Source organism: Equus asinus, chromosome 12, assembly GCF_041296235.1.
Source record: "Equus asinus isolate D_3611 breed Donkey chromosome 12, EquAss-T2T_v2, whole genome shotgun sequence".
NCBI classification, from domain to species: Eukaryota; Metazoa; Chordata; class Mammalia; order Perissodactyla; family Equidae; genus Equus; species Equus asinus.
The window spans coordinates 27,229,685-27,252,660 of NC_091801.1; the positions used below are offsets into that span (position 1 = coordinate 27,229,685).

At 38.3% G+C, this 22,976-nt stretch overlaps 1 protein-coding gene across 1 annotated transcript in view; it reads left to right on the forward strand.

The window, feature by feature from the left end:
- Positions 1-14,876, forward strand: part of LOC106841660 (short-chain dehydrogenase/reductase family 16C member 6-like) — a 44,896-nt gene extending 30,020 nt beyond the window's left edge. Inside the window, exons 6-7 of the mRNA XM_014857788.3 lie at positions 10,474-10,599; positions 12,269-14,876. Coding sequence (XP_014713274.1) covers positions 10,474-10,599; positions 12,269-12,395 — 253 coding nt within the window. The 3' untranslated portion in view covers positions 12,396-14,876. The remainder of the gene's footprint in view (positions 1-10,473; positions 10,600-12,268) is intronic.
- The last annotated feature ends 8,100 nt before the right edge of the window (positions 14,877-22,976 follow it).

Here is a 22,976-nt window from a genome sequence, read left to right on the forward strand (position 1 = left end):
AGTTGTATATTTCAGTTGTGGGTCCTTCTAGTTGTAGCATGTGGGACACTGCTTTAGCATGGCCTAACGAGTGGTGCCATGTCTGCACCCAGGATCCGAACCGGCAAAACCCTGGGCCGCTGAAGCGGAGCGCGAACTTAACTACTCGGCCATGGGGCCGGCCCCAGGCTTGTTTTCTTAATTTCTCTTCTGATAGATCATTATTAGGGTATAGAAACACAACTGATTTTTGTATATTAATTTTGTATCCTGCAACTCAGTTGAATTCGTTTATTAGTTCAAGCAGTTTTCTGACGGAGTCTTTAGGGTTTTATATACACCCTATCATGTCATCTATAAGGAGACAGTCTTACTTCTTCCTCTCCAATTTGGATGCCTTTTGTTTCTTTTTCTTGCCAAATTGTTCTGGCTAGGATTTCCAGTGCTATGTTAAATAAATGTGGTGACAGCGGGCATCCTTGTCTTGCTCCTGATCTTCGATGAAAAGCTATCAGCTTTCCACTGTTGAATATGATGTTAGCTGTGGGCTTGCCATATATGGCCTTTATTATGTTATGGTAAGTTTCATCTTTAAAATTATTTTCTTCACTTCTTTGTTTCTAATATTATTATTAAAATAGCAGTAAGAAATGATAATATGTAAGTGCTATAAAAGAAAAAAGGTATTATGAGAGAGAATAAGGGGCATATACAGTTATACACTGCATAATGACATTTTGATCAAGGACAGATTTCATCCACAGTGGTGGTCCCACAAGTTTAGTAACATATAGCCTAAGTGTGTAGTATGGTATGCCATCTAGGTTTGTGTAAGTACACTCTATGATGTTCACACAACTATGAAATGGCCTAATGATGCATTTCTCAGAACATATCCCAGGGCGTTAAGCAGTGCATGACTGTAATTTAGAATAGGGTAAGGTGGTCAGTGATAGGCTCTCAGAGAAAGTGACATTGAAACTGAGACCAAAAGGGTAAATAGGAACCAACCAGGTAAAAAGCAAATAGGAAGAGCATCTAGGTAGCCTGCATAAAGCCTCTGGGATCAGAAAGAACCAAGAAAACTTAAGAACCTGAAAGAAGATCACTGTGTCTGAATAGAGTGAGCAAAGTAGAGAGTGAAGTCAGATGAAGTTGGAAACTATATATACATTTTTTCTCTCCAGAGGAACCATTGTTAACCATTTATCAGCACACCTCTGTTCGTTATAGTCTTCTACTTTTGTTTCTTTGAAATTCTTCATGATAAATATTTTTAAATAAAAAACCCATATAAGCTAAGGAAATGGTCATAAAGGAAAAATGTGGTATTGGGAATAAATTTCTAGAAAATTTGAAAGAAGTGCACCTACAAAAGAAATCTTTTTGTTGTTGTATTTTTTTTAATTGCAGTAACATTGGTTTATAACATTATATAAATTTCAGGTGTACATCATTATATTTCAATTTCTGTGTAGATTGCATCATGTTTACTACCCAAAGACTAGTTGCCATCCACCACCACACACATGTGCCTCATCACCACTTTCACCCTCCACCCTCCTCCCTTCCCCTCTGGTAACCATCAATAAATCTGCTTCTATGTGTTTGTTTGTCATTTTTGTCTTCTGTGTATGAGTGAGGTCATACAGTATTTGAGTTTCTCCCTCTGACATTTCACTTAGCATAATATCCTCAGTGTCCATCCAAGTTCTCACAAAGGGCCTGATTTCATCATTTGTCATGGCTGAGTAGTATCCCATTGTGTATATCTACCACATCTTCTCTATCCATTCATCCCTTGATGGGCACCTAGGTTGCTTCCAAGTCTTGGCTATTGTGAATAATGCTGTGATGAAGATAGGGGTGCCTGTATCTTTATGCATTCATGTTTTCACATTCTTTGGATAAATACCCAGCAGTGGAATAGCTGGATCATATGGTAGTTCTATTCTTAATTTTTTGAGGAATCTCCATACTGTTTTCCATAATGGCTGCACCCAGTTTGGACTCCCATCAGCAGTGTGTGAGAGTTCCCTTCTCTCCACATCCTCTCCAAGACTTGTTGCTTCCTGTCTTGTTAATGGTAGCCATTCTGATGGGAGTGAAGTGATATCTCATTATAGTTTTGACTTACATTTCCCTGGTGGTTAATGACATTGAACAACTTTTCATGTGCCTGCTGGCCATCAGTAAACTTTGGAGAAATCTCTGTTCAGATCTTTTGCCATTTTTTAATTGGGTTGTCTTTTTGTTGTTGAGATATATGAGTTCTTTGTATATTTGGCATATTAACTCCCTAGAATATATATGGCTTACAAATATCTTCTCCCAATTGTTAGGTTATCTTTTTGTTTTGTTGATGGTTTCCTTTGCTGTGCAGAAGGTTTTTGGTTTGATGCAGTCCCATTTGTTTATTTTTCCTATTGTTTCCCTTGCCTGGTCAGACACGGTACTTGAAAATATGCTGCTAAGACTGATGTCAAAGAGTGTACCGCCTATGTTTTCTTCTAGAAGTTTAATGGTTTCAGGTCTTTATCTTCAAGTCTTTAATCCACTTTGAGTTAATTTTTGTGTGTGGTGTAAGATAATGTCTACTTTCATTCTTTTGCATGTGGCTGTCCAGTTTTCCCAGTACCATTTATTGAAGACATTTCCCTTTCTCCATTGTATGTTCTTGGCTCCCTTGTCAAAAATTAGCTGTCCATAGATGTGTGGGTTTATTTCTGGGCTCTTGACTCTGTTCCACTGATCTGTGTGTCTATTTTTGTACCAGTACCATGTTATTTTGGTTACTATACCTTTGTAGTGTATTTTTAAATCAGGGAGTGTGATATCTCCAGCTGTGTTCTTTTTTCTCAGAGTTCCTCTGGCTATTTGGGATGTTTTGTTGTTCCATACAAATTTTAGAATTCTTTATTCTATTTCTGTGAAAAATGTTGTTGGAACATTTATAGGGATTGCGTTGAACCTGTAGATTGCTTTAGGAAGTATGGACATTTTAACTGTTAATTCTTCCAATCCAAGGGCACAGAATATCTTTCCATTTCTTTGTGTCTTCTTCAATTTCTTTCAACAATGTTTTACAGTTTTCAGTGTACAGATCTTTCACCTCTTTGGTTAAGTTTATTCCTAGGTATTTTATTCTTTTTGTTGCAATTGTGAATGGGATTGTATTCTTAATTTCTCTTTCTGCTACTTCGTTGTTAGTGTGTGGAAACACAACTGACTTTTGTATGTTGATTTTGCATCCTGCCAGTTGACCATATTCATTTATGTTGTTAGCGTGTGGAAATACAACTGACTTTTGTATGTTGATTTTGTATCCTGCCAGTTGACCGTATTCATTTATTATTTCTAAAAGTTTTTTAGTTAATTCTTTAGGATTTTCTATATATGAAGCACATCATCTGCAAAGAGTGACAGTTTCACTTCTTCTTTTCCAATTTGTATCCCTTTTATTTCTTTTGCTTGCCTGATTGCTCTGGCTAAGACTTCTAATACTATGTTAAACAAGATTGGTGAAAGTGGGCATCCTTGTCTGGGTCCTGTTCTTAGAGGAATAGCTTTCAGTTTCTCTCCATTGAGAATGATATTAGCTGTGGGTTTGTCATATATGGCCTTTATTATGTTGAGGTACTTTCCCTCTACACCCATTTTACTCAGAGTTTTTATCATAAATGGATGCTGTATCTTGTCAAATGCTTTCTACTTGTCTATTAAGATGATCATGTGATTTTTATTCTTCATTTTGTTAACGTAGTGTATCATGTTGATTGATTAATGGATGTTGAAGCATCTCTGCATCCCTGGAATAAATCCCACTTGATCGTGGTGTATGATCTTTTTAAAGTATTGTATTTGCTTTGCTAGTATTTTGTTGAGGATTTTTGCATCAATGATCGTCAGGGATATTGGCCTGTAATTTTCTTTTTTGTGTGTGTTATCCTTGTCTGGCTTTTGTATCAGGGTAACGGCTTCATAGAATGAGTTAGGAAGCTTCCTCTTCTCTTCAATTTTTCTGGAAGAGTTTGAGAGGGATAGGTATTAAGTCTTCTCTGAATGTTTGCTGGAATTTACCAGGGAAACCATCTGGTCCTGGACTTCTATTTTTTGGGAGGTTTTGATTATTGTTTCAATCTTCTTAGTGGTGATTGGTGTATTCAATTCTCTATTTCATCTTGATTCAGTTTTAGAAGGTTGTATGATCCTAAGAATTTATCTATTCCTTCTAGATTGTCCAATTTGTTGGTGTATTGCTTTTCGTAGTATTCTCTTATAATCTTTTGAATTTCTGAGGTGTCCACTTGTAATTTCTCCTCCTTCATTTCTGATTTTATTTATTTGAGCCTTCTCTTTTTTTCTTGGTGAGTCTAGCTAAACGTTTGTCAATTTTGTTTATCTTTTCAAAGAACCAGTTCTTGGTTTCATTGATTTTTTTCTATTGTCTTTTTAGTTTCATTGATTTCTGCTCTGATTTTTATTAATTCCTTTCTTCTACTGATTTTGGACTTTGTTCTTCTTTTTCCATTTCCTTTAGGTGCACTGTTAAATTGTTTAATTGAGATTTTCATTGTTTGTTGAGGTAGACCCGTTTCAATATAAACTTCCATCTTAGAACCACTTTTGCTGTATCCCATAGATTTTGGCATGTTGTACTTTTATTTTGATTTGCCTCCAGGTATTTTTTTATTTCTCCGTTGATCTCTCCAGTGACCCAATCGTTGTTCAGTAGCATTTTGTTTAATCTCCACATATCTGTGGCTTTTCTGATCTTCTTCATGTAGTTGATTTCTAGTTTCATACCTTTGTGGTCAGAAAAGATGCTTGGCATTATTTCAGTCTTCTTAAATTTATTGAGACTTGTTTTGTGGCCTAATATGCGATCAATCCTAGAGAATGTTTCATGTTCATTTGAAAAGAATGCGTATTCTGTGGTTTTTAGATGGAATGTTCTGTAAGTCCATCTGGTTTAATGTGTCATTTAAGGCCAATGTTTCCTTACTGATCTTTTGTTTGGATGATCTATCCATTGGTGTAAGTGGAGTATTAAATTCCCCTACTATTATTGTGTTACTGTCTATTTGTCCTTTTATGTCTGTTAATTTCTTTATATATTTAGGTGCTCCTATGTTGGGTGCATAGACATTTACAAGTGTTATAGCCTCCTGTTGGATCGTTCCCTTTATCTTTATGTCCTGCCCTTCTTTGTCTGTTGTTACAGTTTTTGTTTTAAAGTCTATTTTGTCTGACATAAGTATTCTACCCCTGATTTCTTTTCATTGCCATTTGCATGGAGTATCTTTTTCCATCCTTTCACTTTCAGTTTGTGTGTCTTCAGGTCTGAAGTGTGTCTCTTGTATGCAGCATATACATGGGTCTTGTTTTTTATCCAATCAGCCACCCTATGTGTTTTGTTTGGAGCACTTATTCCATTGACATTTAAAGTGGCTATTGATAAGTATGTGCTTATTGCCATTTTGCTACTTTTTTTCTGGGTGTTTTACTAGTTCTTCTCTGTTCCTTTGTTCTTCTCTTGCTCTCTTCCCTTGTGGTTTGATGGCTTTCTTTAGTATTATGTTTGGGCTCCTTTATCTTAACTTTTTGTGTATTTATTATAGGTTTCTGATTACCATGAGGTTTATATATAATAACCTATGTATATAGCAATCTACCTTGAGTCAATGGTCTCTTTAGTTTGACCTCTTTATAAAAGCTCTACTCTTTTACTCCCCTCTTTTCACGTTTTATGTTTCTGATACCATAGCTAACCTCTTTTTTTGTGTGTATCCATTATCCCCTTATCATTGAAATAGGCAATTTTAATACTTTTGTCTTTTGACCTTCATGTTATCTTCATACTGCTACCTTTATTGTATATTTGCCTTTACCAGTGACTTTATTGCTTTTTTTTTTTTTTGGATAATTATCTTATTCCTAATTGTGGTCTGCTCTTTCCCACTTAAATAAGTCCCTTTAGCATTTCTTGTAAAACTGGTTTCTTGGTGATAAACTCCTTTAATTTTTGCTTATCTGGGAGACTCTTTATCTCTCCTTCTATTCTGAATGATAACCTTGCCGGGTAGAGTATTCTTGGCTGTAGGTTTTTTCCTTTGAGCACTTTAAATATATCGTGACACTCCCTTCTAGCAAGTAAGGTTTCTGCTGAGAAGTCAGCTGATAGTCTTATGGGGTTGCCTTTGTATGTCACTTATTGCCTTTCCCTTGAGGCTTTTAGGATTCTCTCTTTATCTTTAATTTTGGACATTTTAATTATAATGTATCTTGGTGTGGGCCTCTTTGGGTTTATCTTGTTTGGTGCTCTCTGTGCTTCCTATAACTGCATGTCTCTTTCGTCCTTAGGTTAGGAAAATTTTCAGCTTTATTTCTTCAAATAGATTCTGTGCCCCTTTGCCTCTCTCTTCTCTTTCTGGGATACTATAATACGAAAGTTAGTGCAGTTGATGTTCTCTCAGAGATCCCTTAGCCTGTTCTCGTTCTTTTTAATTCTCTTTTCTTTTATCTGTTCGGCTTGGGTGATTGCCTCTAATCTTTCATACAGCTCACAGATTCATTCTTTTGTGTCATCTACTCTGCTATCGTGTCCCTCTAGTGAATTTTTCATTTCCAAGATTGTAGTCTTCATTTTTGATTGGTCCTTCTTTATATTTTCCAATTCTTTGTTGACATTCTCACTGAGTTTATCCATTCTTCTCCCAAGATCAGTGAGCATCCTTATGACTTTTTGTTTGAACTCTTTGTCAGGTGGATTGTTTACTTCTGTTTCATTTAGTTCTTTTTCTGAGATTTTGTCCTGTTCCTTTGCTTGGAACATATTCCTTTGCCTCCTCATTTTGCCTCTTTCTCTGTGTTTATATCTATGTACTAGGTGGGTCAGCTATGTCTTCTGATCTTGCAGAGGTAGCCTTATGTAAGAGATGACTTATGAGGCTCAGCAGTGTGCTTCCCTCTTGTCACCAGTTCCTAATGTTCCAGGAATGACCCATGTGGGCTACATGTGTCCTTCTCTTGTGGCTGGGTTGCTCTTGCTGCAGGTGCCCAGGGAGGCTAAGCTGTCCCCCTGGCCAGCTGGTTGTAATTCTCAGCTGCACATGGCTGCTATGGACACTTCAGTCACTTTATTGGGTTTGAGGAGCCCCAGCACAGTTGGCTGCAGGGTCTAAAAGCACAGCCCTGTTGCAGTTTTTCTATTAAGTGAGTAGGTCCCCAGAGTGGCTGGTTGCTAGGCTCAGGGGCTTACAATTGCTGTAGGCCTCCACCCTGCAAGGCTGTTATCAGCTCTCTCAGGATTGCAGCTGAGTGGGTTTTACCCCAGGCACGGGAGCACCTACTTGTTTCAGGCTTTGGAAGGTAGGTCCGATCCCCTATGTGGTTGTTTGGGAAGCATAAGTCTTCTGCAGCTGACAAGCCCCACAGCCCGCAGGTCAAAACACACCATCAACATGGTCCTGGCCCATGCACATGTCCCAACCCCCTGAAGTGGACCCAGTTGCCCCACTGCAGAGGTCCCCAGACACTCTACCAATGTCCCACACACTCCACACACTCCTTGCTCATGCCCTGCCCCACAGAGGTAGACCCCTTGCCTGCCTGCTGGGGATACAGGCACCCAGTATCTAAGTCCATAAGTTGCCCAAAGGCTTGCTGTTGGGTAGGGCCAGTCCCTAGGGCACACTGCCTGCTCTGGCTGAGCTGGACTAAATTGGCCATCTAGTGGGGGGGGGGGGCAGACCCTGGGCTAACAGGCCAGGGGAAGAACTCCAATGGCATCTGCAAGTGTCTATGTCAGCACACCTGTACTAGGTGACAATAATGTCTGCTTCCAATGTCTCTGCCCCTGGAGAGGTCTCACCTCTCACCAAGATGAGCCCAAACTCTATCAGATGAGTCTGTTTTCAATAAAGGACTGTGCACCTTTGTGTCTGGTGATTTTAGGTTGCTTTCTGAAATAGGTGAATTTGTGTGTGGGTCCTTCAAGAGCCAGCTTTTTTCTGCTTATGCCCAATAGCTTTTCTAGGGATATTCCCCATTGTAGCTAATAGCCAGCAAACCAGATATTATGAGACTCATCTCAGTTGTGCTGAGTCCAAAGGATGCTTATAGCAGTAACGCTCTCCCACTCAGTTCCCCCCACTCCTCCAGGGAAGGCTGCATACTTTAGGATTGCTCCCAGTGAGCTGTGAAGCTCCACGGCTTATGAAGGTGGGTTTTTTTCCTCTCCAGAAAGGAATTTCTGCCTCTCCCACCTCAGTCAGGACTGTCCCTTGTTGCAGGAGTTCTTTTTATCCAGTTTTCAGTTCTCTCTCAGGGGTAATTGTTCCAAGAATAGTTGTAAATTGGTTGTGTCCATGGGAAGAGGTGAGTTCAGAGTCTGGCTATGCTGTCATCTTGACACCAACCCTCCTACAAAAGAAATATAAACAGGAGAGTTAGAAAGCTCTGGGGTTAAGCAGTCATTAAAGTCAATAAGAAAGTTTACCTGGTCAGAGTGGACAGCCGTGAATGGGAGGAAGAGTTTCAAATGGTGAAAGAAGAAATGACACCTTTGCATTGGCTAAGGAAGTTTTTCTGACAACTTAACATAACATTAGGATAAAAGCTAGATCACAGAATGAATGTGACCAGCTGAGAGAAGGTGGAATGGTAGCTAGGGAAGGGAGTGATGTTAAATGACGGCTTTTGTAAACTTGGAGTCTGTATGCACATAAAAGCTAAAAACAAAGTCTCCAGAAAAGTAAAGACTAATAATCCTAAAATGGTACGGTACGAAAGAAACAATGATGTGTAGATGATATTTTTCTAGCTTTATTGAGATATGATTGACATATAGCATTTCGTAAGTTTAAGATGCACAAATGTGTTGATTTGATACACTTATTTACCGCAAAAAGTTTACTACCATTGCATTAGCTAACAGCTCCATCCCATCAATTAATAACTATTTATTCGTTGTGGTAAGAACATTAAAGACCTACTCTCTTAGCAACATTAAAGAATATAATACAGTATTATTATTATTAGCTGTAATCAGCATGCTGTACATTAGATCCCCAGAAATTCTTAATTTTATAACTGGACGTTTGTGCCCTTTGGTCAACATCTCCCCATTTCCTTCTCTCCCCAGGCCCTGGTAGCCACCACTCTACTCTCTGTTTCTCTGAGTTTGGCTTTTTTAGATTCCACATATAAGTGAGATCATATGCAATTTGTCTTTCTCTGTCTGATTATTTCACTTCATATAATGCCCTCAAGGTCCATCAAAGTTGTCACAAATGGCAGGATTTCCGTCTTTCTCATGGCTGAATTATATTGTGTGTGTGTGTGTGTGTGTGTACCACATTTTCTTTATCCCTTCTTCTGTTGATGGACACTTAGGCTCTCTCCATATCTTAGCTATTGTGAATAATACCACAATGAACATGGTAGTGCAGACATCTCTATGAGAAGCTGATTTCAATTCCTTTGGATACCCAAAAGTGGGACTGCTGGATCATACGGTAGTTCTATTTTTAATTTTTTGAGGAACCTCCATAAGGTTTTTCATAGTGGCTACACTAATTTACGTCCCCATTAACAGTGAATAAGAGTTTCCTTTTCTCCCTACCCTCACCAACACTAGTTATTGCTTGTCTCTTTGATGCTAGCTATTCTAACAGGTGTGAGGTGACAAGTCGTTGTGGTTTTGATTTGCATTTCCTTAATTACTAGTGATGTCGAGCACCTTTTCACGTACATTTTGACCATTTGTATGTCTTCTTTGGAAAACTGTCTTTTAATAAATGTTGGAGCCCTTTAGGCTATAGTTCTGAGGAACTTTTAGGAGACTAAACTGTAAAGACTAATTACCTACATTCAAATATGAGAAATCAATCCAATTTCAAGAATTAACTGAGATAAACAGAATTTTTTTGAAGAGGTGAGGTTCAAATAATAGAAAATCATAATATAAAAGTATAGAATATCAAAGTAATACTTTATGGGAGCTATATTTATACACTCATCCCATTTCAACTGCAATTGATTTCACAAACATCTAATTCCACTTAATGTTTTAACAATGGTCTACCTACAATGAAGACATGTTACACATGCTCAAGAGATTCTAGGGTTTTTTGTAAAACAGTCTTTGCAATTTTGCTTCTTAATAGTATACAATTACTTGATGCTTGGGATGAAGGAGAGGGAAGAAAAATATTTTAAAAATCTAAAACAATTCCTTCCATATGTTCAGACTATCACATCGCAGAAAATCAATAAAGGCAGGGAGTTCACTCCAGGGAATTAAATGTATTAGCACTGGTCCCAGTACTGCTCATGAGAGAAAACACAAGGTAGTTCCTAATATTTACATTTTGTTTGAAAATTTACAGCTATATGTTATAACCCCCATCTCAAATTTAATAATTAGTGCTCATGATGACAGCAAAAAAAGACTACTCTGACAATATACTTTTTTTGTTATTTTTATCCCAGGTATCCACTTCTGTTGCCTCTACTGGACCCGGAGGATGTGGCCCAAACAATTTTAAATGCTATTTTAGAGGAACAATTATACGTAATAATACCAAAAATGATAACATTTACATTGTTCCTTAAACAGTAAGTTAATAATGACCTATCATTTTGGCTATTTGTGAACAACTTGTCCCATCATTGCTATCTTTTTTGCCAGAAAGCAACTTCATATTTTTTTAAATGATAAAAGAAAGATCTTTAATAGCACAAGGACAATTTATTAGACTCTTGCTAGCTGCGTGTTGGTTACTCCAGACACTGAGAAAATTTAGCAACTATTAGGCCTTACAGAGTATAAATTATTTGCTTCAGCAGAAACAAATAGCACCAAATTTTTTTTTTTTAGTGAATTCTTTTAGTTCAACTAATGTAGAATTCTATTTTGAAAACAAAGGACAAAAAAACCTGAGTAAACAAAGGACCAAAAAACCTGAGTGTGTTGCCAGAAAAATATTAAGGATATTTGGCAAATTCCTCATTTCATTTAGTGAATGAGCACCTACAATTTCATGCAGGGCAATGTTATGAGTTCCAGAGCATTCATGCATGGATTGGGCCGGGCCCCCTGTCTTCTCTGGAGAGAATACAGACAACGTCTAATTCACTGAGTGCCTACATGTGTCAGACTCTGGGTGACAGCTTTGTATGCGTTTTATCACACTTAAGGAATCTGAGGCTTAAAGAGAATAAGTGATTTTTGTGCAATTAAACAGTTAATAAGTGCTGGAACGAAGTTCCAAGCCAAAGTTTCAAATTTGATTGCAGATCTTACCATGAGGATATATTCCTCCCCCGTTGTAAGTTACTAGCAGAGTAGAAAACATAACCAGTAAGTCACTATTATAAAATTGTTATTAATAAATCTAGTACTTTCTTTACTATTTATACCTTATTCAACATATTTTTGTGACATGTTGGGTTTATTCATGCATTCACTGAACATATATATACACAAGGAAGTTCTAAGATGGCACCTTCTATTCATCCGTACTTCAGAGCTGCCCTGACTGCTTAGCTTGGTCAGAGTTCCTGATCTTCCATCCCATCACACCTGTCCCTGCCTTTTGTAGCACTCATCGTTCCTATCGTTGCTTGTATAACATCTGTCCTCCTGGCTAGCTTGCATGCTCCATGAGGACAGGACACAGTTTCTGAATTGTTTCCTGCTCCATGCTCTGGGCTTAACACAGTACCTAACCCAGAATGTGCCCACAATAAATATTTGCTAAGTTGGGTTGAGTTGAACAGAACTGAGCTGATCTAAGCAGAACTAAGCCTAGATCTAAGTTGATCTAAGCAGAACCAAGCTGAAGGTAAAGTTCCTCTATCTTCTAGGAACTAAAGTAATGGTTCTCAACCTCGGGTACACACTGGAATCACCTGGCAAACATCTAAAACTACCGGTGCCCAGGCCCGAGAAATTCTCCTCTCATCAGTCTGGCTTTCTTTCTAGCTTTTGCTACCACTTATTAGTCTAGTAAATCAGGATGACCATAGTCTAGCCACAGTACTCAGTGAGTGTAATATATGGAGAAATCATGGCCTGAGCACTGGGATTTTTCCAAGCTCCCTGGATGTTAGACAGCACTCAGTGTATGTGACACATCATTTCTTTGTTCATCGCTCTCGTTTAGTGACACTCAGCATGAATCAGGACAACTCACGCTTTCCGTTAATTCAAAAGTAATCTTTGCAAAGAAATCTCTTTGACCCCTTCTAAAGGATTGTGATATTTTTCTCTGCTTTTCTCTAGAATACTATCTACAGAAATGACGATTGCTCTTGCGGAGTACCTTGGAGTACACACTTGCATGGCTTCTTTCAAAGGGAGAAACACAGCAGACGAAGTTCAGACTGAAACCGAGAGAGAACACCTATAGGTGAAGCCTTAAATGTGGTAATAAAATAAAGTGTTAGAAGGATAGACTATTTGGAACTGCTCCTAATGCTTAAAGCATTCCAGTTCACCAAGAATTACTGAGGCTTTCAAAAGTGCCAACCTTCTCGCCAGGACACGGTTTACACACTGATCATTTTTCTAGGTGTTCAAATTATGTATGCAGTTTTTGCTACCATTTTTTAGTTTGGCAAATAAGGACATCACAGCCATTCCAATGAACTAAGTGAATATAATGTATTTATAAAAATATATTAATGTAAATTGATCCTAATTTAATTTTTAAATAGACAATATATGATACTTTTAGGAAAGAGGCCATTATAGATAATGATCTTGTAAATCAGTGTTTTAGGCTCATAATTTTTCAACATCAGATTTAAAGAAACATATTAGTTTTGTGATTAAGAAAAATACAAAGTGAAGGCTTATTCGGTTGCCCATTAATTCCTACTGGAGTTGGATGACCATAACAAGGCCCTTAGTGGGATTGAATCTGCTTATTTGATAAAATAAATCTGTAACTAATCATGTCTGTTTGCATCTGAAGGTATCAAACAATTCCTAACTTCTTTCCTGCATAATGAAAAAAATTTCACATTAGACTTCTATAAACTACTGGTTGAGAAGGCAACTTATTTTCATAATTAGGTCAATAAAATGTTCTTAACAATCATGTATTTGAACACACGATGTAAACTCCTCCCTTTAAAAAAATGTATTCTCGTTTGAATGTGCACCACACATGCCAGCCATTTGGCAAACATTCTTAACAATGGCACCTTCTGGGTTTGGCATAGTTCTTCAGCTGTAATCACTAAATATCAATCTAGCTTTACCTCCATCAGGTTCAAGAGCTAGAGAGTAGTGGTAAAACCAAAAAATGAAATTCCAAGTAAATTAAATTACACATTTTGTTAACCAAAGCATGAGCAATACATAAGACCTATCCCATTATTTGGGACACAATATTTCTATATTCATTCAAAGAAAGCATAGGTTAACTTGAGATGAACAAATTAGAGAAAAAATTTTGAACAAATAGAGGAACATTCCAAAATGCAATGCAATATTTTTAAGGAAATGAGTTATCTTTTAACAGTTTTGTTAGTAAAAACTTTGCAAAATGTTGACCCCTCTCTGCCTTCGTCAACCAAGTATTCAAATAACAATTTAAATTTTCTTTATGCCTCAGGAGCATTAACATACTTTTGTCTAACTGTGTTGACACCCAGCAACGGCTTTTGAGGTGTCATTTATCTCTAAATAAACTGATCCACATCCCCTCACTTGGGTATCAGAAGACCTGTCCTGTCAGCTTTCACTTCACTCACCCAAGAAGGTATCTTACTACTTCTAAGTTAGGCCTGTGTTATTTTCAATTGTCCAGCCTAAGGAGAGTCTTTTATTCATTCACTTATTCATTCAACTGAGTACTATGTATGGCACTAGAAATTAGTGGTGAATAAGACAGTCACTAAATAAGGTATAGGATCATTGTGACAGCTATTAGCCACATAGGGGCTTTGGTTCAGTTTAGTTTTGCCTATTTCCTAGTTAATATTGTTGGAAGTCTGGCTTCCTGTCTATTAGCTTTACACTGCATAGTCTGCTCGTCTATCTTTCATTTGTATTTACATATTGGGAGTAAAGGGTTAACAAAACCTGCTTTTCTGCAAGAGAATTTTCTTTTAGGTTGACCCCTAGCTCTTTTCTCTCTAGCAACGCAGTAAGAGTCACAGGTGAAATACGGCTCTAGGCAACTCTGCTTATGATGGAAAGGATCCCTGGGGCCCGCCCCGTGGCAGAGTGGTTAAGTTTGTGCGCTCTGCTTCTGCGGCCCAGGGTTTCACTGGTTTGAATCCCGGGCATGGACCTAGCACCGCTCATCAGGCTATGCTGAGGCAGCATCCCACGTACCACAACTAGAAGGACCTACAACTAAAATATATACAGCTATGTGCTGGGGGGCTTTGGGGAGAAGAAGGAAAAATAAAATCTTTAAAGGATCCCTGATGGTATACTGCAGGCAAATCAAAGAAAACAGTGAGTAAAATACGCAATTCCCTCTTAAAATAAAGAAAAGATGTCTCCAGCAGGTGCCTCAGGTTCAAGAGCAGGAGATAGGTTCCTGAGGCGCCACAGCCCCAGTCAGCTTCAAGGCGCTCCAGGAAAGAGGGATCCCAGCCTGGGGGAGAACAACCGTGCAGGGCTAGGGCAGAAGGCACAAGGCCCCACGCAAAATAAAAAGGTGGGCCCTTTGTCCAAAAAGCAGGGAAAAAGGGCCATAAAAGGTACTAAAATATAAGGCTCTTCCTTTAAAAATATTTTATTACTTATAAAACATAACAGTGATGATTGTGATACATGGGTAACAACAAACTTACAAATTATAAAAAATTATAAAATTTTTGGTTTCATCATTTTATAAAATATAATAAATAATACTTTATCAATATGATAACTTGATTGGTGATAAGATTTTTCTGACTTACTTTTTTGCAAATTCATTTATTAGATCATCAAAATCTATACTTTTAGCAACTTCATTTTCAATCAATGTAAGTGAAAGTGACATCTGTCACTCTAGATGAATAAAAGATTGCAGATAATTTTTAATAATTATTGTAACTTTGAAAACGAACTTTTTGCTGAAGCAATTGTTATTGGAGCTTTGAAGTGTATGTTATAGACTATGACAACATTAGGGTAAATTTCTGATAAATTACTTTGAAAACTTAAAGCCTAGTGTATTTAGAGCTGATGAATCTCATACAATAATTTTTCTAAAAATATTTAACTCTTCATACAAATCAGATGCATGTAAATCTACGTAAGTCTATGATTTTAAATGCAAATTTATACAATGGCATTTTAATGTTTCTTCTGACATTTCCTATAATTTGTAGATATCATACGAGGAACCAAAATTTATTTCATGATTTGCACATAATTCAAAATGCCTATTTATGTATTCTGTCACTGTATCTTCAATTACAACGAAAAAATTAATTTATAAATTGTGTTTCTCACTCAATTGGTTCATGGGAAATTTCAAATAAAAAGTGTTTTCTCATGCAATGCAACGATCTTTAAATTTAATTCCTCTTTCTAAGCCTGTGAATGTTTGCTTTGCAATGTAGCAGCAGTTTTCACAACCAGAACTTCTAAATCTTTGAAGGATTTTGATAACTCTTTGATATGCTTTATTACCATGTCCAAGTGTACACTATTATTTTTCAATGATTTACTAACAAAGTTTACAGCCTGAGCACCGGCAATTCTTGTTCTGGTGCTCAGACAGGAGAGTTAATATTTGTGCCAATGCCTTAGGGAGAGGCTGTGGGGACAGTGGGCAATCCAGCCTTACACCCCAGGTCTTAGCACTGCCTCCACTTGGAACCCTCTGTCTCCTGCAGCCACAACCACTGCCACCTCTACTTCTGCTGCTGCTGCCAGCAATACCAGCACCAATCTGGGCAGTTCCAGGCCCAGCGACCTTCTTGGGGCCCTGTGACACCCCAAACTGCCTCACACGGGCACATGAATGCAGCACCAACTGCCACATGTGCACTGGCCACTGTGGGTGTGGGCGGCTGCTGGACCACAACCCCATGTGCACACTGCCACCCAGCATACTGTCTGTGCTCGTGCACACACTCCATTGTCTTATCGAACTCAACTTACAACACACAAGTTCAAAAATAAATGATGACGAATTTTAAGACAGCAAAAGCAGAGCATTACACTAAATACAGAGTCCTTCTGAGCACAGGACCCTGTGCAGCCTCACAGGTCACTGGTCCTTGAAGCTGGCCCTGCTGCTATGTGTCACACAACTGTGCTGGATCACCTGCAAGAGAGGCCACATGATGGCTTGTTCAAATTCAACTCCTAACTAACCAACTAGCTGACCTTCATGCAGGTCCCTAAGCCCTGGTTTTCTTATCTGTAAAATGAGAGTAGTAACATGCCACAACTCGAAGAATTGCTGTAGGAATTGCACTACAATAATCCACGTAAAGCTATTAGCACAGTGCCTGGCACATAGTAAATGTCTAATAATATACAGCTCTCGATATTTTATTACCCAAGATGAGAGGCAGGAGAGCACTGTAGTCAAGATGGTGGCCATGTTTGGAATCCAGTCTTGGTGCCACCAGTTGCCAACTGTAATTCTAGGCAAGTCAAAGTCTCTGTGCTTCAGGTTTCTCATCTGTAATAAAACTTATTGATCAATATATATAAACAACTTAGAAAGGTGCCTGGCACATTGCAAGTACTCGGTGGTAGCTATTATTATTTTTTCATTACCATAATTTATTCCACACAAAAACCAGAGTAGGCATGTGTTGTGAAGCTCACTTTACAGATAAGAAAACTGAAGCTCCAAGGGGTCAAGTGACAGCCTACCCAGCATTACACAGCCAATAAGGTAGAACTAGATCTCAAGCACAGACTCCTCCATTCGGTCCATCCCCAGCTGATTCCAGAGCCTAAACTCATAACCCCCTGCTATTCCCTAACACAGAAGACATTCAAAGCAGAACTGATATAGTTGACCAGGTGGTGAGGGTCCCATATTGCCTACGTTACTTCCGCAAAACCACAGGTAGAAAATTTCTGGATGTAACTGTTTTCCAAAATCCTTCCCAGCTCCAACATCCTATAAATCCAAGTCAAAATTGTATTATATCACCTTTTGACTTTTCTACATTTAATTCCGCTCACCTGCAGTTTGCACAGTAAACGCTGACATACCTGAACTACCCTTGACAGATCAACAGATCAACAGACAAAAGAAGATCATGTGCTGTTATCACATGGTGGTATTGCCCCTCAGCCTCTGACCACAAGCCAGCCATTCAGTTTCCTCCTCCTCCATTCTGCTGAGCCAGGGTCCAGTGTAATTTTTACCATGCTGCTCTCTCTTCCTCTTCTTCCCCGTCTACCCCTGGAGCTCCTCTCCTTCAGAACAAGCATATCTCAGCAGAGGCCAGGTTGGGCTCCAAACTCATCCAGCAGTGGCCCATGGGTGGAGGCAGAGAGAGAGCAAAGGAAGCCCCCACAAGAGCAGGCGAAAAGTTAGGCACACCGGCTGGTGATCCTCCCATGGGGCAAGTGTTGGTCCAATTCTGGAAAAGACAGTGCTTCCCACGTGGTAAACCTAAAGTGGTGTTTCTCCAGAAGGTTTTCCTACTGTCATTTTTCAAGCTGCAAAGATAAGATTGTGGCATGATATACGCAAAAACCATAATTATGAATTTGATAATATGGAAGCTCTCTGTGAATGAATCTCTTAAACAATGTATGTCAGGCGGTGGGGGAGAGGAGGTATATCTGGCTTTCCAAAGTGCTCATATACCGGGGAGAATAGACAAAAGCAGGAGGCCTGTAAAAGCCAAGAGGATAGACGGGGAAACTTCCACATGAACCCAGAATCCCAGAAAGGTTACACTGCCAGAGAGTTGAACTGGGGAGGGAGGGGCGTTCCCTAGAGAGAGACAGTGTGTTTGGGGCCAGAATTTATACCACCTGTGGGAGTATACCACTCCTCAATAAATCTAAGCCAAATATTTGATTTAAAATGCTCCCAAAAGAACTTATTGGGGTGGCGGAATGCACTCCAATAGTGCACAACTGTACAACTAAGTACATTTACTACATTTAGATATGTAAATTACTAAAACCCAATCTGTACACTTAAAATGGGTGGGTTTTATAGCATGTAAATTCCACTTCAACAAAGCTTTATAGGGTGGAGGGTGGGGGGAAGAGACTGCCTGTCTTGCTCCTCATCCTGATCACATGTCCACTAACAAGTTTCTCTATAGCTAATACAGGCAGTTAATGCCCTCCACTAGTAGTATTTCCACTCATCAAAGATAGAATCAAAAAGGGAAAGAAATTCAAGAAGAGAAAGGCACAGCGAAAAGAGAAAGCTCACCCGAGCCATGAGACACTGGCTGTGGTAAGCTGTCTTCCAGGGTGACTTCAGCAACCTTGGCATAGCAAACGAGGTCAAAGCCCCCCAAATTCATTAGCATGCCATCCACACTGTGACTACTCAGAGAAAAACCAAGTCTGTTAGAAGTGATAATGACTTTGGAATAAATAGAGGAGCAAAAACAAACTTGTAACAACACATCCTTTTTTTTTTTTTTGGTGAGAGGTGGAATGAGGCATGTTTGGCTGTGTGACCAGCCCTTCTGAGAAATGTAATCCTCAGGGAATTCCAATCATGTGCCCAGTCCTATCACCGTCTTCCCTGAGCCTTGGCTTTCTGACACTTCGGAATTTCTTCGGTATATGGTTATTTTCCCCAACAAGATGGCAGCACAAATATGCCTTGCTTCCTTCGTCTTGGGTTCATTATTCATATGCATTGCTCTTCCCACTCTTTCCCATGAGTCAAATGTATTTGTTTTCTCCTTCTGCCTCAGCTAACACTGCTTTCCTCTCACCACAGAACAAACAAACCTACCTTTAAGCTAATTCTGTCTTCTATGAGGATTTTATAATCTCCGTCTATCAAAATCAAGACAGTATCTCAAAATAACACATTTTGGTAAAACTAATATATTTTGAATATGTCATCTGATGACTAGACTTCTACTACTTTGCAAAGTAACCCCAAAAAACAATACATTCTTAAAATGTCTTTTTTAAACAGAAAGGATGTACATTTTAATCATTATTTAGGTTTTTAATGTTATAAAATAATGCATGACATTTGTAAAAAGTCTAAAACAGTGATAAAATAAAGAGATAAGAATAAAGCCAGTGACAGCATGACGGTTACCATGAGCACCTCAAGGACGAACTATAGGCAGAAATAAAAAATTACTTTTTAACCTTGACTATCGCCAGATGGCTGGAGAGCAATGTGGTAGTTTTTCCCTGCAGTTAGGACATTTGGAAAGCCCTGGGTACAAGACAAACTGTAGCTGGAAAGGGCAACCAATCAGAACTGGACTCAGCTTTAACCTTGCATACTCTGCACTTTTTGCCTTTAAAATCCAGCCACCTCAAGATCGACAGGGGTCACCTATCAAATGTGGGTTGAGGTGTACTTTTCTAGTTTCCAAGCCTTTAATAAAGTCTCTCTTACTTTTAAAACTTATCTTTGTCTTGTAAAGCTGCTCATTCCAGTTAACATATCTGGTGACGAGGATGGGATATGAAGCAGTTGGCTGATCTGCTCCTAGGGGTCGACTGTGCACTGCATGCCGGCACAACCCAGAGCCCCTTGACTACTCCTGTGCATCTCCAATGGCCTCAGGAGGATGACCAAGGGAAGGCCCTCTCACATCCTCAACCTCCCGCTTTGCTAGAGGTCTAGAAGCTGTTGAAGGAGGGGAATCCCTCAATTTCTAAGAAGGGGAATCCCTCATGAGGTTCAGCTGCAGCTGATTTACAGGGAGCTTTCTCCAATACAGGGAGGTTTCTCCATGCGGGATGGACACCTTTTTGTTCTAAAGATTGCTAGAGAAACAGCAAATGGCCAGCTGCCTGCCACCACTCCTTCAGCCTTTATGTACAAAAATTAGGGGCCGAATACTTGCAAGTTCCTTGTTACCTGGGTCCAAATTACTAAAGATGATCTAAAATTACATTGGCCACAGTGGGGCTCCTTTGATGTTCCCAAACTGATTTATTTGCATGCTCAATTGGAAAAAAGGAGATATCAAACCTCTCAAAGACTTTGTGAAGCCTATTTTAACTTTTTTGAGGCTTGTAAACAAGACCAGGAATCCCTTACTGCCTCGTTAAAAGAAAATAATTAAATAAAAAGCATGCTAGATTGGAGAGTGTCAGCTGCTGACCACACTAGTGCTAGCGCTAGCAAAACAAAATCAAATCTGCTGCTCCTCTCTCCTCTCTTGCTGTGCTCCCCCACTTCAACGCCCCAAAATTCCTGATCTAAAATTAAGCAAGTGAAAATGGGTAAGCTTCTGCGATAATTTGAAATTATAATGGCCATTCTAGAAAATCTCTGTTTCAGGTAAGTCCACCTTAAGGGTCACCTTTAAAGAAGAAGATTCAAAACCCGCTCACAATGGAAGGCATTCTTCGATTAACATGCAGAAGCTTCTAAAAGACAAAATGACTTCAAAAACAACTCTAAAAACAATCCTTAGAGCAAAAAAGAAAAAAAAAATCCTTAGTAAAAGTCTTTGGCCATCTGAACAGGTCCATCTGCCAGGGAACAATTTGGATCCAACTATTCTTTTGAGTTCTGTGCCTGAGACATAGCTAAAATCTTAAAGATCTTTGTTTATGGTTATCTCTCTGTACATGTCCGTGTATGTAAGTCTCTCTCTATATATATGTATTTATCTGCCTCCTGATGATATAATTTCTAAAAGAGTTCTATATAATTGGCTTGAAGTAAGCACTTATATAAATTATTTGTAACTGTAATACAAACTAGCCCAGATATGTTTCAGATTAACATGATTTAAAAAATGATCTTTGGTAAATCAAAGTATGTTTAAGTTTGTTGGTTTAATAAAAACAGCAGGCATGTCTTCAGAGTTATCAATATTGAATATAATGCAAACATACAATTTCTCCTACCTGGGTTACTGGGCAGATGGGCTCATGCTGTTTCTGTTGTGGAATTTGTCAGTGGAGAGAATGACTTGTGATGATGGTTAACTATTTAACATCTAATCCGAACACAGTTGTTAAAAGCAAATGTTTAAATATATGTAAATATGATAAAAGCATATACTAAGTTAACGTAATAATGGATATTCATTGAATATCTAAATCATTTCTGGATAGGATGGTATATCGAGACATTGATTGCTAAACATAAGTTTGTCTAGTTTTGGCTTTCTAAATGTTTTTTATAGAGACAAACAATATTTGGGTATATCAATAGACATGTTTTGTGCCACATTGAAAAGCTTGCTGTAAAAAGAAATATGCTTCTAAAAATTATGAAATGTGTTTATGGGTTTGCTAATCTACTATAGGATGCTAATATATGATAGACAGTTCACGATTGCCTGCTTCCTAGTTTTCACTGGAAAGCAAAGAATACAAATAGTTTTTTAAAGGTGGAAAAAGAGCTAAAAATACAAAATGAAACAAAGGGAAAATGTCAGAACACTTAGAATAATAACCATAAATTAACTCCATGCAATCTGGGTGCATGGATGCTGAGGGAATGCAGGCAAAGGAGCAGGAGCCCCTTTGGAAAATGAGAAGTAATGGAAATCTCATGAGAGCTTTCTCTCTCATCTATATATATGCTGGGCCATAATATACAGTATATATCTTGCTATGGAATGATGCAACATGTTTGAAAGTCACTGCTCCTATCCCACAGTAAACTGAAAAACAGAAGGGTCTATGCGGCCAGATGGAGAAGCCAATACAAGGACAACCACCCTTTCTGTTCTGTACACACACAATGATAACTCCTCAAGGCCAAGCTGCAATCACTCTCTGATAAGCCCAAACTCTGTTGCCTTTCTTTTCAGATTTACAGCCAAGAAACAGTCTTTATTTAAAAGAACTTCCCCCGTTTCTTATAAGTACTTGCAGGGCTGAAAATTCTGGTGGTGGCTTCCCAGATATTTATAGCTCTGCTATCAGTTTAGAAGTTGTTCCATCTTTCAAATCTTTATTCTGCCTACTCAACTTAAAGCAACTCTCTTCAGCAATAATGTGGGGATCTTCTTGCCTCTGTCTGTTCTATCATTCCCAGTTTGGTAGAACAATGTCAGGATGAACCTATAGACACAAGTGGATCTCATATTGTAATTTCCAAAAAGTGTATGGTTTATTTTAACTATATTATTTAAAAGGAGTTTATATTCATTCAGTATAATGCATAGGCAATTACACTATCCTCTAAGACTAAAATCTATAGTTATCCTCTAACCACTGCCCTGCATCATTTCTTTTCTAGATAAACTTTGCAAGTTTTAAAATTGAGAAATGACTGTACATGAAAAGTAGACAATAGGAGGTTTTTTCAGTGAGAAGGTATAAAGAAAGGATACATTTTTCTTTGTTTTGTTAAGAAAGATAAATTCATCCTCAAGCACTAGGGAGGTAAAACAGAAAGGAAGGCATGGAACAAATTCTAATGTAAAAAGCAAGTGACACAAGGTTTATGGAAGTAAAACCTTGAGGAAAGAGTTTTGTACACAGTCAATTTGACTAAGATTAAAATAAATCCAATTAAGTAAATAAGTTTTAATATCAAAAGTAAGCTGGTACAAAAATTAGAATGTGGCTTTCGCTCTCTCTTAAAAGGATAATTTTCTTGAACTTTTACTTTACTCTCGATAAGAAATTTTAACAGGTTTTTCTTTATTTTTTAGTAAGTCTACCTAAAAGACAGAAAATCCATGTTTTGTTAAAATAATTTCCTATGTTCAAAGAGGGTGAGGTCTGTCTTTTAGGGTTTGATTTTTTTTACCTGTTTAACCCTGTATGTTTGCCTTTAACATCTTCTTTGTCACCTTGGTAAAATAGATAACCAAGCATTATTTCCCATTTGACCAAGTGTTTTAAAACCTTTTGATATTTTTGACAAACTTCC